This window comes from Mus caroli, chromosome 7 (genome assembly GCF_900094665.2).
Source record: "Mus caroli chromosome 7, CAROLI_EIJ_v1.1, whole genome shotgun sequence".
NCBI lineage: Eukaryota > Metazoa > Chordata > Mammalia > Rodentia > Muridae > Mus > Mus caroli.
The window spans coordinates 59,992,529-60,011,541 of NC_034576.1; the positions used below are offsets into that span (position 1 = coordinate 59,992,529).

Consider the following 19,013-nt stretch of genomic DNA (forward strand, 5'->3'; position numbering starts at 1 on the left):
GAATAAGCATAAAATTCCCTTGATCTAAATTTCACATCACCACTAAAATGAGTACAGCTGAAGCTAGCACAAGCTAAAATTCAGTCCTGTTAGTACAGAACCCACAAATGTGAATATTTTATTCTTTTATTTTAAAATACTGAGAACTTTTAATTTCTTTCTTTCTTCTCTTCTCTTCTCTCCACACCACCCCCTCCTCATTTATTTGCGACAAGGTCTCTTTGTATAGCTCTGGTTATCCTGAAACTTATTTTGTAGCCCAGACCAGGCTAGCCTTGAACTCACAGAGACCCACCTGCCTCTGCCTCCTGAGTGCCAAAATTAAAGGCAGGTGCTATCACCTGGCTATACTATGTGCCTCTCATTTCTAATACCTGTGATAATTTCATTCTTCAGAAGGAAGAATGGAGCCCCCATAGCTAGTAGGGGGTTGAAAAGCCTTGAGGCATGTGGAATTCATAAGAAGAATGTTATCCTCTGGTCTTGCCTTGTTGACTAAAAACTGGTCCCCAAAAGTCTGGCCTTATAGTCTGCTTTTCAAGGCATTCAGAGATTGTCAGTCTGGTTTTCCAATTTAAGGCAATTTCCAGATGCCTAGCAAGGGAAGGGTCTCAGTGTTTCTTCAATTTAAAAATTAACATATGAGAATATACAACTAAAGGGAACAACATTGTCACTCCTCACACATTCATCTATTTTCTGCTATTTAAGGTACCCAAGGAACTTCACCCAAAAGTCTTAAACATAAAAATGACATAATAGGTAGTCCAGAATTTATAAACTGTACACTATTCTGGGAATTGTATTTCTGGGTATCCACACTGTATATGGTACCTGTGAATTAGTCGTTTGAGAGCTATCTCAGTTGGAGTCACATCATTGTAAAGTACAATGTCAAGTAGAATTTAGTTTACTTGATAAATGGTCCTAAGTACAAAGACAATGATGTTGGCAATCACATTACAGTGTATGACTTTTGTATTTTGCTATTGTTGGTTTTATTTTAAAGTTTTATTTATTTTTGGTAAACAATTTGTTTTAGATATTTTCTTTATTTACATTTCAAATGTTATCCCCTTTCCTATTTTCCCCTCCCAAAATCCCCTATCTCCTCTCCCCTCCCCCTGCTCCCCAACCCACCCACTCCTGCTTCCTGGCCTGGCATTCCCCTATACTGGGGCATAGAACAGGACCAAGGGCCTCTCCTCCCATTGATGACCAACTAGGCCATTCTCTGCTGCATATGTAGCTAGAACCATGAGTTCCACCATGATAATTTATAGTCTGTACCACAGTGTTCATTATAGGAAAGAACTTAAAAGATGGAATTTATCTAGTACTATCCTAAATTTTAGGCATATACCAGAGGTTTAGAATATAAATCAAGGTGCAATTATTTCATCTTTCAAGGACCTTTCTAAGCTTGTCCATTATCAGTTGTGAAATGTTCTTCAATCATATTGGATAAGAACATCCCTGGCCATCAAGAGAAAATGATCTGATGGTATCACTGGCTATTTCCGTAACAGTGGGCCAGAGTGTTGCTTAGCATTCTCTCTCTCTCTCTCTCTCTCTCTCTCTATATATATATATATATATATATATATATATATATATATATATATATGCTGTTTCATTGTTTTGGGCAAACTGCTATGCTCCTTGGATCTGAATCTCACTTTACACATACCCAAATTCTCACCAATCCCACGGATGGATAGAGTGCTTATGAATTCCAGAGATGATTTCATTTATTGAACACATATTTTAATTCATTACTTTTTATTTTATGTGCATGGCTATTTTGCCTGCATGTATGTTTCTGAAACAGGTACATGACTGGTGCCTACAGAAGCCAGAAGATGGTATTGGGTTATTTGAAACTGGAGTGATGGAGGTTGTGAATCACCATGTGGGAGCTAGGAATTGAATCTAAGTCTTCAGGAAGAACAGGAAGTATTCTTAACTTCTGAGACATCTCTCGAGCTAGACACAGGTTTTTTAAAGATATAGTTTAAAATGTCTACTCACACTACTTATCCATAATGACACTTCACTTGGAGAAGCTTCAGTATCTTCCCTGCCCTGATATAATTTCCTCCTGTACTGATCTTTAGTTCTTCCTATAGCAGCATTCAGTGATGCTGGGTCTGGAGTATTTTCTATGCTATATTAAATAGTCATGTACTAAGAGGAGCAGAAAAAAGACATCAAGAAAAGAAGATCTCTAGAAATGCCTCTTAGGGCAGAGGCAGGGCTTCATCTAGCTTCTGTTGTATTGGGAGTTTTCTTTGCTTATTTTCCATAATCAACCTGATAAATGAATCAACTGCAATAAGTGGTCGTTCAATGTCCTATTCTCCCAGTACAGAGGAGATTGCAAGTACTGTTTGCTGCCCTGGCACAGTGCCTCCTTCACCCACAGATATCTGGGGACTTGGTTATGCCTCCATCAAACTGCAAGATCTTTAAAAACTACTTTTTATGCAAAAAGAAACTCTCGTTTGACTCAACAAAAGCCCATGAAAAGGAAAACAGCCAGGGCATACTGGAATCTGTGTACAGTGAGAAACAGTGTCACTGAAGAGCCTCAGGTGGAGCTATGGGGCTTCACCAGGCAGGCCTGGCCACCATCCATCTTAACACTGCTGAGTGTACTCAAGGAGGAGGGGGTCAAATCACAATTGTCGCTGAACTGCTTCAGGAACAAGATAAAGACCTTTGAAGGAGTAGAATTTTTTTATGAAATGAAACTAAATCTGCTATTATTGACATGTATTTTCAACATAAAAATACGTTTAAATGTTGGCAACTTCAATTATAATCAAGGCTAAAATAGCAAAATTCTCTTAAAACATGGAAGTTTCTTTAGAGTTCATCAATATTACTTCTGAGAACATGCAACCCTTATCCAGTGCTCAAGTTATGGCCTTTGCACATTTGTTGGTCTTTCAAAAAATGGATTCTTTTGTTATTATTTCTTAAGATGCATTTTTAAGTTTAAGTTAGTTAGTTAGTTAGTTAGTTAGTTAATTTACATCCTGGCCACAGTTTTCCATCCCTCCTCCCCTGCTACATCTTTTCTACTCCCATGCACCCTCCTCCCTTTGTCTTCAGAAGAAGAGAGGTCCCCATAGGTATCAACCAGCCTTGGCATAGCAAGTTGCAATAAGACTAGGCGCATCTTCTCCTATTGCGGCTAGATGAAGCAGCCCACTTGGGAGAAAGGATCCAAAGGAAGGAAACAGAGTCAGAAAGAGCTTCCTCTCCTGCTATTAGGAGTCTCACATGAAGAGCAATCTACACAACTGTTACATATGTGCAGATGGCCTAGGTATATCCCATGTATGCTCTTGGATTAACAGTTAAGTTTTTGTGAACTCCTATTAGCCCAGGTTAGTTGATTCTGTAGTTTTTCTGTGGTGTCCTTGACCCCTCTGACTCCTACAATCCTTGCTCTCCAACTTCTTCAGGATTCTGCAGCTCTGCCTAATGTTTGACTGTGTGTCTCCTCAGTTTCTGGGTGAAGCTTCTCTGATGATAGCTATGCTAGGTTCTTGTCTGCAAATATAGAAGAGTATCATGGGTGGTATCCTCTTTTGGCATGGGTTTCAAACTGGACCAGCCATTGGTTGGCCACTCCCTTAATTTCTGCTCCAACTTTATCCTTTGTACTTCTTGTAGGCAGGAAAAATTGTAGGTTGAAGGTTAAAAGTCAAGTGACAGATCATGCTAGCGAGAATATGGAGGGAAGGGAAAACTCCTTCCTGGCTGGTGAGAGTACATACTTGTACAACTACTTTGGAAATCAATTGGGTGGTTTCTCAAAAAATTGAGAATAGATCTGCCTCAAGCCCCAGATATACCACTTTTGGGCATATACTCAAAGGATGCTCCACCATACCACAAAAATGCTTCTCAAATATGTTCATAGCAGCTTTGTTTGCAATAGCCAGAAACTTGAAACAGTATAGATGACCCTCCACTAAAGAATAGATAAAGAAAATGGAATTTAATGAAATACTACTCAGCTACTAAAAACAATGACATCATGAAATTTGAAGGCAAATAGATGGAACTAGAAAAGATCATTCTGAGTAAGGTAACCCAGACCCAGAAAAAGAAGCATGCTATATACTCACTTATATTAGCCGTAAAGTAAAGGATAACCATATTATAAGCCACAGATCCAAAGAAGCTAAATAACAAGGAGGGGTCTAGGAGGGCCACATGAATCTCATTGAGAAGGGGCAGAACAGACTTAGTTATTATAGTTATAGTTATAAGTATAGGTAGGCAGGAGGGGGAATGGACAGGGAGAGTATGGGTACAGGAGGGATCAACTTGGGAGACAATGGAGGGAGAGAGTACTTAAAGAGAAAACTGGAATGGGAGAGGGGTTCATCTCTGGGATGAGCTAAAACCCTAGGGCAATGGAAACTCCCAGGAGTCTATGAGGGTGACCTAGTGAAGACTCCTAGCAATGGGAGATATGTAGCCTGAACTTGCCTTTCTTGATCCAGGCAAGACTTCCAATGGAAAGATTGAGACACCAGCCCAGCCAGAAAAGAGATTCTTAAGACTGAAGAAATGCCTTTCAATCTAGAATCCAAACCTGTGGGCCCTCGGGTCCCTTTCATAATTGTTGTAGGTTTGCATAGCATCTGCACACTGCCTCTCTTATACTTAAATGATCTCTAGACCTACTTTAACAACCCAATGGTTATTAAAACATGTTATTTATGGAATAACACAAGGAAAAAAGTTTATATATGCTTGGTTTAAGAAGCAGTTTTTAGTCAAATATGGAAAATATGTGGTCGAATCCACAGATACAGAATTTGTAGGTATGTTGAGCCTGAATAGAACCAACCCAACCTGTTTTTTAGAAAATTCCTCCTTTTTACAGTTCCTTTCCTAGTTCATACAGAAGGCACAAGGGTTTGACCTGGTGATTCTGATGAATTGGGTTTGACAAATAAGTGACACAAATGAGCCCCATTTTCTAGGCTGGTGAAAGCAGTGTCTCTGGATGGGGTGGGGGCGGGGGACACTGGCGGGTACTACAGAGTTCTGAATGTACTGGAATCCCTGTCATGGAAGATCCAATTTCTAATTCTGATAAACTGATTTTAGGAACCGCCATCTCATGAAATCCGATCCACCAGTAGGCAGACTTTCCAGGCAGTCTTTAAGAGAAATAAATTGTGCATGCCTTCAGCAAGAGTGAAGTCTTCCAAGTCCAGGAATTTTTCTCACTCAGTGTTGTCTCGTTCCTGGCCTTTCCCAGGCAGTAGCTTCTCAATTTCTGGCTCCTGGATACTTGGTTGTAACTGATTGCAGAGGAAATAAGAAAGAGTATTTGTGGAGCCTGACTCTTATCTAGAGACCTTCCTGTGTGGTCCTGGTGGAAATGCATGTTCTGAGGCTAAGGTGCAGGCAAGTGGGCTGCCACAGAGCCAGTGATATAGGCTCCAGCAGCCCTTGAGTCTTCATATACTTCACTGGGGATGCCAGTAATGGCTTCAATGACTGGTGTCTGAACCCATGTTTCACTCTGGTGAGATGTAGGCACAGGAAGAAGGCAGAGTTGTACCTGACACAATTATGAAAATCATTAGTACTGGAGAATTTCAGTTGTGCCCAGAAAGGGTCACTTCACAAAGCATGGCAAGATAGTAACATAAGGGAGAGAGAGAGAATATGGACTCTGTCTAGGTTTGGAATGATAGAAAACAGACATGAATTTTTGAGACTGAAGATTTGCATTAGAGCAAGCTAATGAAAGAGGTACTAGAGAAAATTATGAACAGTTGTCATAAATTGGCAACTGGCATTTGCAGAAGGAGTGGGAGAGCTGTGATAAAAGCCAGCACTAGGGTGTCACTGCTCCTCGGTAATAGAATGCTGTAAGGTGTCAGACTCTAGGTAACAGACCACTGCAAGGGGCTAGCCTCTGGGTGACAGAATACAGCAAGGAGGTAGCCTCTGAATAACAGAGCACTGCAAACACCAAGTACTGGGTAACAGGGCACTGTAAGCACCGGGCACTGGGTAACAAGACACTCACTGTCAGTACCAGGTGCTGGAAGGGGCCGCGGTCTAGGATCACCCATCAATACTACAACCCTTTTAAAAGTCAAAATTGTAACCTGTACCTAGGTAACTAATCACACACAAATCTATAAAATCCTTTGAATGCTGTGCTTTTAAAATCTTCCTGAAGATAATGGAAACCTGAAATCTCTTTGAGCAGGGGCATGGTCTGCTTATAAATTATAGACTTGGGAGAGGTAAGATGAAAAAAAAGAGGCCAGTAACTTAGGAAACAACAATGGAGACAAGAGATGGACACTCAAGTGTCATTAGTTAGATGTATTTCTTTTGGTCTTAATAAAAGAGGTTTTACCCTATGGGGAACAAATTGGCCTTGACCTCCTGGTCAAAAGTAGTTGTTTTTTTTTTATTTTCTTTTTCTATTTTAGCCTCTTCCTCCCAATTGGTTGAAACTACAGATGTTTCCACCATGGCCAGTTTGTTAGAATTTCTGAATGAGGCTGAAGGAAATTTAGGAGTGTAAAATCAGAGATGGGAAATCTAGAGGAAGACATTTAGACCCACCCAGACCCACCCAGACCCACCCAGACCCACCCAGCCTGAACAGAATTTGGCCATTTACCTCTTCTTCACATCTTCAGGCTTGACAAGCACAAATTTCATCAACCACTGACTGAAGATGATCAGAAAAGAACAATAACATACATACACATGGAATTTTTTGGTCATTCCCCACCCAAATAAAACAGCAATACAACCATTCATAATGTGTATGAAATCTAGAAACAGTTTAGCACACTGGAGGCCACATGCAAATACTATGAATTTCACATAAGGGAGTTTGAGATCTAGAGTGGCTTCTGGAACCAGCTCCCCAGAAAGGGAGAATGGACCCTGGAAAGGGAATTGGCTAGGAGTTGTTTTCTCTGTGAGATCTCGAATAATCTTACTCTTTTTGTGAAGAATGTTAAAGAATTTTACATCAGTGTAACTTTACAACTTACACATCCAGATTGTAATATCTAATAAGGACAGTGATGTGCTAACCTGGGGAGGTTTCACTGCTATGGTATTTAAAAGAGGAAAATCTCTCATCAGCTTTTGGAAGGTTACTTGAGTATTGTCTTAGCACACATGGTATTGGGGAATACAGAGTGTGGTGGTTTTCTCTGTGATGTTATCTATGCTTGCATTGACTGCCATCTATGATTTACATAAAATGGCTCAGTAGCAGTAAATTCAGGCAGTTTTGATGTGAAGACTTTTGTGAGTTACCCAGGATTGACTTTGTGTGTCAGTGTTCCTACATTTTGAAGCCACATTCCTCCCTCCGGATTTTAGTACTTGTAAGAAACACAGCTTAACTTGCTTGCTAGGATTTTTATATGACTAGATAAAGAGCATCACTCACTGAGGTTTTCCTCAGTTGTCCATGGCATACTTTCTTTGCTACCTTATAAATCACAACATGGCAGGCAGTAGCGAGACAATGTCTCCGTGAGATCACTCCTGTCTCAGTGTGAGAATGTGAACTTGAAATACACTTCATGTGGCTAAAGCTCTGTCTGTGGAGTACCAGGCCAGAAATTTTACATTCTCCTCATGCCCTCAGAGCTTCACAGTGCTGCCCTTCAGTTGCCCAAATCAAAGCCGTGTTCCTCAGCACCCTTTCTGCAGTTTCTCCATGTCCTTGGCACTGCTGCCTGGCTCAGAATCCCAAAGCTTATCACTAGGACTCTACAGGCCACAGCACCTACAAATTACCCTGCCCCCTTGGTCCTCTGCTCAGACAATTCACTGGAAAAGCTGTATACATTAGATACACAGACAAACAGACAGACAGACAGATACACACACACACACACACACACACACACACCTCCCTTCTCTTCTCTTGCAGCTGCTCTTATCTAGATCCTGCCACCTATAACCCTATAACCTTTGCTAAAGTCCAGGAGGTAACTCTGAATGAACAGATCCAAAAGTCAAGACCAATTGCTTACCTCAATGAACCCAATAACTACATTCAACAGAAATAACTGCATCTCTCTTCCTACAGAGATTTCTTTTCTTGGTTTCTGAAAACTCTTCTCTTTAGGTTCTGGCTGTTATGTGCATAGTTGATGGTTTTGTTTGTTTGTTTGTTTGTTTGTTTGGTTGGTTGGTTTTTGTTTTTGTTTCCAAGACAGGGTTTCTCTGTACAATAGCCTGATTCATTTTGTAGACGAGGGTGGCTTTGAACTCATAGAGATACACCTGTCTCTGCCTCCCAAGTGCTGGGATTATTGGCTTACTTTTTATGACAAGGTTATATTGTGCAGCTTGCAATTAAGATCTTGCTTTAATCCCTAAATGCTACTATGTAGAACCATACTCTTCTCTTCCCTCTTTTCCATACCTTTCAGTTCTGCTTATACCCTCCAAAACTCAACACCATAATGACTATGCTCAGTTTCTATCTGTTCTCATGCCCAGCATCTTTTAAATCATGATGTAGCTCAGTCCTTTTCGGGCCTCTAGTTCCCTATGTCCAAAGACCTGGCCAGCTACTTGGATATTGAAGAGGCTTCTTCAAGGGCTTACAACGAAAGCACAAACATCTTCATCTACTTTCTTCTCCATCTCAGTGATAAGAGAAAGAATTGATGGAGTATCCTTGACCCTTAATCTTTCCTCATGCCCATGTCATCCCGTCCATATATACCACTAGTCAAAAAGATGCTTCCTAATGTGAATACTACCTTCATCTCTCCTCTTCTTACCCTAGATTCCACGTAATTCTCTTTACTCTTGTCTCACAGGGGATGCAACACTAAGGTCACATCATAGTTCAATCTAAATAGAACCACGCTTGCTCAGAGCTACTCAATGAGGCCACCTGGTACAATCTATGGTAGGAGGATTACATAACATCAACCACTCTCATCTCCGAACAATAAAATGAGATGAGGCTTTAGCTCACTTGGTAAAGTGCTCACCTAGCTTGCATAAAGCCCTATGTTTGAACCTAGTACTACATAAATTGGGCACCATGATACACACAATAATCTCACAAGTCAGGGACGGAGATAAGAGGATCAGGGGTTCAAGTCCTTCCTTGGCTTCATAGAGCGTTCATAAGTAACATGGGATACATGAGACCCTATCTTAAACCGATGATAAAGCAAATAATTAACAAACAAGCATAAACAGTCCCACTCTACTCCATGGCCCTCTGTAATTCTCCAGGTAAAGTTACCTGACATGGCGGGTTGTCCAATATCTTGTCCAGTTCTTTCCCTCACACTGTGATTATACCTCCTGTCGATCTCTACCACCGATGACAACCTAGCTGCTGATTGCTTCCAATTCCCTGTGTGGTATCCTGACATTACCACCATTCGCCAACACTGGTTTGGTCTTCTCAACCATTAAAGCTATTACTAAACTCCACTTCCCTGCATCCCTGCAGCAGCATCTCCTTCCATCACATTCACTATCTCTCTCTGAATTGCTCTTTTAGTAATCACCATCATTTCACTGTTGCTTGTTTATTACCCGCCTTTTTCAAGTCTGAACACACTCTCATTGAATCAAGAATACATTCTAGCTCTTATCACCTATAATGGGGCCTAGCACATGGAAAGAGTCACACTCATACTACTGTCAAAGCAGAGTGATGGCTTGCATGACACTCAGGCAAGGGAGGATGCTTGTGTATACCCAAGTTATGGTCTTAATTGTGCTCAGGCCCTGCCCAGACACACTGCTTACCATCTGGATCACTAACCTTCATGGAGAGACACTGAATCTCTTCTGGCATTTTGCATATAAGTCTTGTGATGAAGGATCCATTATTATCCCCAGGTATGACATCCAGAAAATGAGCTGCAGGCTGGTTAAGAAATTTCTGTCTTCATAAAAGGAGCCAAATACAGAGATAAGAGCTGGACCCACTATCGACAAGACTCTTCATATTAATCATTAGTGATCTTGGGACAGAACCAAACTGATTGTGAACTGATGGGAAAATTCATTTTTAAACTGAAAGCCATGCCTTATATTTCTCTGACTTTTCAGTTCTGTTTTGGAAACAGCTCGTAATATTGAGATGGTGGGGCTTTTCTGTTCCTTACCTGTGGTACTTCTCCATGCAACATGCTTCTGAAACCTCATGTCATAGTGGGTTTGGCCTGGGCTGCTTGGGAGTCGCCCAATTTATCTACTAGTTTAGAAATGTTTTTTGTTTGTTTCTAACATATAGATTCCCTCTCTTCTTTTCTGCAAAGCCATACACATCAGGACCCAGTGGAGAGGCCTTTCTAATGGGAACTCTTACACTAGCAAGCATCTAGGAGGCAAGGGGTGATTCTACCGCTTTCATCAGAAAAAAACTGAACACGATTCCATAAGTTCTATAAAGCAGGAGCTCTTCTTATGCACCACGTGAGGACTTGGTGAAAATTAAGCAGTATGTTTTAACAACATCATTCTGAAAATGCATGCAATGCACCCATATGCCTGTTGGTAATTCTTGCTGCTGTGAGAGTGAGATGAGATTTCTTTTTTACTTTAATTCTAATACTTTCCTTTGAATTCCATACCAATTAAAATGTGTGTCTTGTACCATTGAATCTTCATGAAAATCCAAATACCCACAATCTGAGTGCGAGCACGCTAGCGGGCACACGCGCGCGCGCGCACACACAGACACACACACACTCACACATGCACAAAACCCTCTACCCAGAACCCAGCTAGTGACTCATCCTGGAGCTTACAGCCAGCCTACTTAGCAGAGCTGTGCTCCCTGCTGTCCTGAGTGCTGTTTACTGAGCACTGGTGCATCAAACATGCTTAAAGTCAGCTTTATAAAGTCGAAAGTCTGGAAATAGGCCCCCTTTTCTGTCTTTTGAAACAAGGTTAGAGATGACTCTCTAACTCCATGGAGGCTTTGTGCAGTACTCCCTTTCCCCTTTCTGCTTGTCCCTCTCTGCAGCTTCCAGACAGAGCCATCAGTTAGTTCAGTTCTGTCCCTGCTAACTGGTTTGAGTGCACTGCTATGGTGCTTTTGCAATCATTATACTGAATATGTGTCCTGAGCCTTGAGAGCCTGCAGCTCTGGAAAAGGATGAATCTGTTATCTGAGGGTATGCAAGACAACTTCCAGATTCAGAAGATAAGATGAAAAGAGGCATGATTCAGACATGCCTATGCTCCAGTTAGGAGAGGCATCTAGCCTCGAGTACAGGAAGGAGGATGAAAAGGTCCCTCTTTGTGGGACAAAAGGCCAAATTGGCACACATGTACACAAAGATCTTTCTCCCTGTTTTTAAGAGCTTGCCTTCCATTGCCAATTTAAACATATTGTATTTCAACATGTATTTAAATTGCAACTCCCCTTTAATAAAATTAAAATACAGTTTTCCCTTTCAATAAACAAATCTCTATGCTAACACCAGTAAGTAAATGAAATCTGGCGTTACCTATGGAGCTGATAATCCTCAAATGTGTCTTGCAATTGTCACTGGCCTGTCAAGTCTGATAAACTGTGATTTTTAAATGTTGACAAATTAATTCTAGTTTAAATTTATCATTATATAATTTGGTGGCACTTAGATCCCCATGCTGTTCCAGTGCTAAGTTTTCTACAGTGTTCTATTTAGATTGCTGGTTTCATTAAAATAACTATAATGGCTTAAGTAATTTCATGAATCTGGATGGGCCATGGCAGAGGCTAACTATAAGGCCTTGGATCAGTTGTATGCTTGAGCCATGCCCTGATCTATAATTCACAATGTATACTAAAATTAGAAAACTATTGAAAATGAACTCTTGGTGATTAAATTTAGAAAAAGATACGGAGAAAGACAAATAATTCTCTTGGTATTTTCAAAGCAAGTTTGCATTAAATATCTTATGTAATCATCAAATATACTTCCCTCTTCACAAACGAATCTTCTGTTGCTGAATGTGCAGGTTTTTACAAATGTGGTGTGTCAACCTGTACCTGTGCAGAACTGTATATGTTGCCTCTTTCTCATTCTCCCCTGCCTGAGTTTGCATAGAACTTCTTACTCCTGCCAGCTCTCAAGTCTCCTGGGCATACTTAGGAGCATCAGCAGTTCTCTGACTAAGTAGTGATCAAACCAGGACCTTTGTAACTTCCCTTTTCAACTTCCTTTGAAGCTCAATTACAGAAATCCTTTCTTTGGTGGAGGGATGATGGGACAGAGAATTTGTTCAACCTGTTCCCATCCTCAATTTCAGAGTACCGAAACTCCTTTTAAAGCCCAAAATGAACAATACATTTCAGGGCCATATCCCCCTAGATTGCTTTGACATATTCCAAAATTGTAGTCAAATAAAAAAAAAAAGCACAGGGTGAGACTGAGCAAAATGACCCAGAGCAGTACAGAGTGAGGAATCTCAGCAGGTGCTGGCTGGGTAGAGCTCCCTGCCTAGATGCTTATCCATCCCACCTTGCCAGCTACAGAATGGGGCTAATGACACTGAGCTCATAAGACGGCTCCTAGGACTGACTTAGAACATTGTATTGGGTACTTTACAATCTGTCAAGACCTAAAGTCAAGGAAATGTTATGAAACTGGCTGGGTTTCAACACAATTATTCCTACCTACAATTAGCCTGAAAGCAAGCAGAACCTCATTTAAGAAGAAATAAGTGGGGGGCTTGTCTTATGTCTTATGATGTGTTCTGTGTGCAATGAGGCCCCCAACACATATACAGCAGAGGACTGCTGGGTCTGGACTCAATCAGAGAAGATGCACCTAACCCTCAAGAGACTTGAGGCCCCAGGGAGTAGGGGGGGTCTGGTAGTGTGTGTGTGTGTGTGTGTGTGTGTGTGTGTGTGTGTGTGTGTGTGTGTGTATACATTCTCTTGGAGACGAGGGTCATCTGGGAAGGAAGTATGGAAAGTGAAACAGTCAGAGGGTGGACCAGAAGGGGGATTAAGTCTGAACTGTAAAAATGATTAAAGAATAAATAATAAAGAAAGAAAGAAGAAGAAATAAGCGGGGGCTTGATATGTCTTATGATGTGTTTGGTGTACAATGTGTGCTGCTTGGCTCCACAGCATCTGGTATATAATTGCACTCGTAGGAATATCTTCTTTCTTGTTAATTATTTTATTTATTTACATTTCACCCATTGCTGCCCCCTGTTGAGTCCCCCTTCCACAGTTCCTCATCCTACTCCCCCTCCCTCTTACCTCTAAGAGGGTGCTCCTCTTCTCCCTCCACTCCGGGATATCCCTTCCCTGTGGCCTCAAATCTCTGGAGGATAAGGCCTATCTTTTCCCTCTGAGGCTAGACCAGGCAGTCCTCTGCTATATAGGTTCAAACTAGGCTGTGTATCTTCTAATAGAAACAAGTTCCAATACTTAAGAAATTTCCAAACTGAATGTGTTCTATACAAGAGAATCTAGAGCAGGAAAATCAGAAATGATGTAAATGTCCTAAAGCAGGGAAGTAGATAATGTCGGCCCACTTTTCTTCTGCTACAATATCTATCCGTTTTGTACTCACACAGCCTACAGAATATGGAATTGTGGAAGGATAGGGCCCCAAACCAACAACAAGCTGAATTTGCAGTAGAACCCAGACACGTACAATACATACAAGAGCAAACAGCGCTAGGAACCAGAAGGGGAAGAATGATTACCTGTGAGTTGGTACAAGTTCATAAACTAGTCTGCATCTCACACATTCTCTGCAGTTTGTAAGTATTATTTTATAATAGACTCTAAAACAATGAAAATATTCCTATCTAAAAAACTAATATCTTCTCCAACGGTTACTGCTTTTGAGAGATTGAGGGCTATCCTCAGACTTAATCAGAATTTCCTCCCAGAAACTGACAATCTCAATCTACATTTTGTAGAAGACCTTATAAATCCACACAAATAAGAAACTAACTAAATTCATACACATAACATTCTACTTCAGACTTGTATCTACCAGAAAGGTTTCCCTGCCTTATTCTAGTCACAATACTCAAAATTATTGTGCTAAATCCTACAGACTGTATGTTACCAAGACAGCACAGCTCAGCATGGGCATCACTTCTAAAATATCTCCCAGTATACATAGACTATCAGAAAACAAGCCAACTATTTTAATGTATTAATTTGCAGTGGTGAATATTCATGAGATTTCATTCACACACACCTTCCATTCAGAAAAGCAATGGGGAAACTACAATTTATAGGATTTAATAAAGAAAAGAAACTTGCAAGGAAAAACCCTCATATACTAGATTGAGAATCAATGAGCCAGGGCTGGGGAACAAATTTCCCAGGCATAAGCAAGGCAAGAATAGCACTCAATAATGAGGGTCTCACACATCGTTTATGGTGTGTCTTATAACCAATGACAAGTACAACCTACTAGACAGAGTGTGCTACTCAGTTTCAGAGCCAAAGTTCCCAAGCATTTGACCTGAAAAACAAAAATGGACTCTAGAGCATATTCTGCATGGGTGCAAATGATAAATGGACAGAGGATTCACAGGACTGGGAAACAGCCCACAAAGACAACTTTTTTTTTTTCCTGTTAAGAAAAGATGTCCTTGCTGGAGAATGACATTTCCTGCCTGTGCTCTCGACATTCTCTGCCTTTCTGACTCTTCCAGTTTGAACAGAGGAAGAGAGATGAACAACAAGAAGAGAAGGTGAGGGAAAAGAGTGAGAGACAAAGCTAGACCTATAGAAGCAACAGAGACAGATATGAGAAAGATGAGGCAAGAGAGGAGAGAAAAGAAGAAAGAGAGATGAGAGGGGTAAGAGAGGAGATGAGAAGAGATAGGGAAGACAGATGGACAAGGTTTTCTCAGGTGCTCAGAATACATCTTAACTGCCCCAGGCACAAGCACAAACCCTCGTGGGAACTTTGTTCACCAGAGTGGGGCTGTGAATACCTGCCAAGTAGCCGGTATACTAGCCATATGAATGGAAACAGGTGACTGTGCCCTGCAGTCCTTTAAAAGTATCCGAAGTGTTCCCTTGGGAAAGAGCACTGGTAAACAGGAAGTGAAGCAGCACACTCTGTGCAGTGAGAGTACTTCAACCTGCAATCCTTCTGATTAGCCAGGACAATTTGGGGCAGTGAGGGACACAGGAGAGAAGAGGAACACTGATTGCCTTCTAACCTCATGCATCTTGAGTGTGAGGTATTACTAGTTTGCCAAGGAAAGGTTAGCATTAGTACAGAGACACTAAAGGCACAAATGAAAGAGGTCAGGCGAAATGACATTTCCCGAATCTCGAGGGTAACCCAGGCATAGTTTATGATCTCTGTACATGGCTCAGGCCAAGACTATTGTGGATCCCTTTCCATGACACAGGCACTAGCCTGGCTTGAAAAATAAAAATCAGTGGCATAATGGACTCAAGGAGAGGATGGAAGTGTGGCACACTTGTCTAACAGCAGCAGATGTCCTTAACACACATGAACTTCTGAATCTCTTCCAACCCAAGTAGGAGGAAATAGCTTCCTTTAAGCCATCTTCTGCTTCCACTTGTAAAAATCCTCTTTTCTTTTGTCTAACTCATTTCTGAGACCCTGCACCAGAAACCGCCTTGCTCGGGAAGAAAGCATGGGACAAGACATATTCACCACAAACCGAAGGGTACAGGACTGCAGAGGTGGCAACCAAAGGGTTGTCCTGTTCTGCAGGGCTTCACAATAGCACAAGCCCCCAAGACCACAAAATGAAAGCACTCGGGATAACTTACCCAAAGTGACTGGATAAGGTCATGGAAATACAGAAGACAAGGAGGGTTTGGGTCATGATAAATCTAGAGAGCATTCCATTGTCCATTCCCAGTAAGAATAATAGTCGAAGCAGATGAATTTGGAAGAAAAACTGTTCTTTCCTCCAACTTGATCTTGACGCTGAAAGTAGACAAAAGGGAGAAGCACATAAACACGGATGTTCCCGTCACTACAGTGATTCCAACCATGCTGCTTCCACAGTGAAGCTGACAAAGACTGAAGCCTGGCCCTTGTTACTAGCAGACTGTGCCAGCGCAGTTTGCACCATCTCCTCTGGGCAGCAAGGTGGTGTAAAAAGGGGACAGTTGCCGCTTTAGTTCACTTTTACAGAGTGTACAGTCGTTTTAATAGACTGCTTGCATCCCTTAATATTGTACTGTTTTAGCAGGGTATAAATGACCCAATTATTAACATAGGTCTCAAAGTTATCTGACAATTGCATCTATCAAATCCACAAGTTAGATAAATTTACCTTTCTGAAATATTTGCCACACGTTCAAAGCCAGCAAGCTGCTTCTTGTTCTGCAAGGTGCTGAAAGTGTGTGGGAAGAGGGGGAAAGGCACATGTCAGAAACACGTCTTCTATAGGATCGCAATGGTAGACTTGCCGGTGAGGGTCAGACTTTTTGGGTTGGCATTCTGCCCCCAGGACTACATGGCTTAGTAATCACGACACTTGGAACATATCTCTCTTCTTAGCTAGACGCTGGTTAGCGCAGTGGTAATCCAAGCAAGCACTGACCCAGCAGCAACCTTAGAGAAGGCACATAACATCTCAACATGCGCATAACGCAAATAGATGCTCAATGCACACGAGCAAGCCAGAGTTCCAAAAGAAGCACATTTCTACGGAGACACCCCCCAACCCCAAAGTCCAGAACTGAAAAACCACACAACAGGTACTTCCATCTCGAAGGATAAGGCCCTCTGAGATTCCCTTCAAGAATAGAAGGCTGGCATGCGGTGGTCGCCTGAGCGAATCCTAGGGCTCGGCGCCGGTAAGCCTGGAGAGTCTAGGCGGCGAGCACGCGGCGCCGCATGCAGGGAAGCCCGGGCGGTGCCTTCTGCTGCCCCTGAGCCCCCGACTTCTCGATCCCCACAGCGAGACTGCTCTCCCTGGGGCCCCCCAGATCCCGGTGCGAGCTCACCAGTGCTGGCGCACAGCGCAGGTGGGATAAGGGGTGGCACTGCGGAGCCGCAGCCTCCGCCACCCCGCACCTGCTGCCGCTCCGCAGCGCCACCGGACACCTCTGGTGGTCCTGCCCTCAGGCTCGTCCCTCCAGACCTCCTTAGCCCCCAAGCCCGCCAGCTGAGCGCTCGGCAGGCAGCGCCTTCTTCCTCTGCTGCGCGCGGTGCAGTGTCGGCGCAGCCAGAGCCCGGCCTCGAGCAACCCGCGCGACAGGCGCGCGACACCAAGTGGGGCCCGCGCCCACCGCGCGCCCCTGCTCCTGAGCGGGAGCCGCCTTCCAGGCCGGCGAGCTCCACGACGGCCGCAAGCAGCAGCTCTCGGCTGTCCACCGCGAACCAGGAGGCGCTGCGCCCAGAGCCCCGTCCAGCCGCGCCACCGGATCCCCTGCCCTCCGTGCTGGTGGCCTCTGCAGTCTCCGGGCAAAGTTTGCACTGCGGGATCCGTGAGCGCCCAACTGCTCTGCGCTCTTCCCGGTTCTGAGGCCGGGGTGCCTGCAACGGTGGCCGCCGCAGCTCCTTACCCTACGCTCGGGCCCCGGCTGGCGAGCCGTCGGCGAGGGCGCATCCTGCTTCGCCGCCGCCCACTGTCCCTGCGCGGCTGGCTGGTGCGGTGTCACCGCCCCATGCTGCCGGAGCGAACTTGCCCGGCGCTCGGCGCCGAGGAGCCCCGGAGCCCCGCGCTCCCGCTGCCGCCTTGCGGCTCTGTTCCGCGCCGCGCCTGAGGCCGCGCGTTGCCCCGCTGCAGATTCCCCCAGCGCCCCCGGCGGACTCGCGCTCGCTCTCACCTCTCCAAAGCACCACATGTCGTCTCTGGTTTGAGGAACGTCCCTCTGCCTAGGCGCCCGGTAGAGGCCGCCAGACTCTCATCAAATGCCCGGCCCCCCGGCCCCCGCTCAGCCCAGGAGGAGGGCATGGGAGCTACTGTCTGACCCGCTTCGGGAAAGACCATGTTTCTGCTGAAGTTGCTTGTGGGCATTGGAAGCATATTTGGTTCCTCCTGGAATAACCGCTAGTCACCTTTTAGGACAGAGGAGGAAAGGTGTGGGGACTGACATCAGCATCTGTAACCTAGGTGGATGCTTATGTCAGGTAGGATGGCCAGCACTTTTTGTTCTAACTCAGGAGCAACCTTGAATTTACCCAGCCATTCTTTTCAGAAAGAAACTGGTGCAAGAGAACCCTCATCATTTAATTCACGAAGAGTAATTATTGCTGGATCTTATAATGAAACCCTTTCACAATAGCAGGGCATGTTTAGGACGTTAGTGAAGACTCATTCTTCATGATAAGCTATAGCATCTTTAATGCAGATACAGGGTATGGGGTCGCAGATATAAAAGTAGGTCACAGGCGGTGCAAAGCTTTTCTGTGCCCCTCTGGGGCCTGGAAGGAAGACATTACCTTCTCAGCGGGCACTTGTGGTTGATTAACGTGTTGGTCCAATGTCAGTATCATAGTTTATGTGAGACAAGGGCAGCCAGGACCAATTACGACTGGGCAGAAAAGGCCCTTTCAAATGCTACACAAACTGGATGCGGAGGCAGCTCCTTTCTCTACTGCAGTGTGTTGTTTCCACTGGAGTAAGCTTAGAGCTTGCTTAGCGTACAGAAAGCACTGGGTTCCATTCCCTGCACTATGCAATCCCCGCACTGTTGGCATATGCCTGCAATCCCAGAACCCAGGAGGAAGAGCAGAAGATCAAGGTTATTGTGCAGTCTACTGAGAGTTCTATGCCCTCCTGGTATCCATGCTAACCTGTCCAAAACAAAACACCAGAAAAGACTTAAATCGAAACCCTGGAGTTTGCTTCCGTGTTGCAAATTTTGTGGGGCACAGACCGTTCAGTGACTTCTAAGTGACAGCACGAACAGTCAAATCTCTCTCTCCCTGTTGGATCCTTCTTTAACAGCGCTGAGCAGAAAAGCCCACCCAAGCCTCTACCCATTCTCCAGTTGGGTCAAAGTACTTAATGGCACTTTTACACATTATAGAAAC

The 19,013-nt window shown here is 43.6% G+C and overlaps 1 protein-coding gene across 6 annotated transcripts in view; it reads right to left on the reverse strand.

Moving 5' to 3' along the window:
- Positions 1-17,852, reverse strand: part of Gabra5 (gamma-aminobutyric acid type A receptor alpha5 subunit) — a 96,291-nt gene extending 78,439 nt beyond the window's left edge. The window contains exons 1-3 of one of the 6 annotated variants that reach the window (XM_029480224.1): positions 17,540-17,809; positions 16,303-16,362; positions 15,791-15,950 (exon numbers count right to left, since the gene is read on the reverse strand). In XM_029480224.1, the coding sequence (XP_029336084.1) occupies positions 15,791-15,876 (86 nt within the window). In that variant the 5' untranslated portion in view covers positions 15,877-15,950; positions 16,303-16,362; positions 17,540-17,809. Of the gene's footprint in view, positions 1-15,790; positions 15,951-16,302; positions 16,363-16,978; positions 17,513-17,539 lie in introns of those variants that run through there. The other 5 variants (XM_029480222.1, XM_029480225.1, XM_021167136.2 and 2 more) reach the window with 5 other exon arrangements.
- Positions 17,853-19,013: the final 1,161 nt, after the last annotated feature.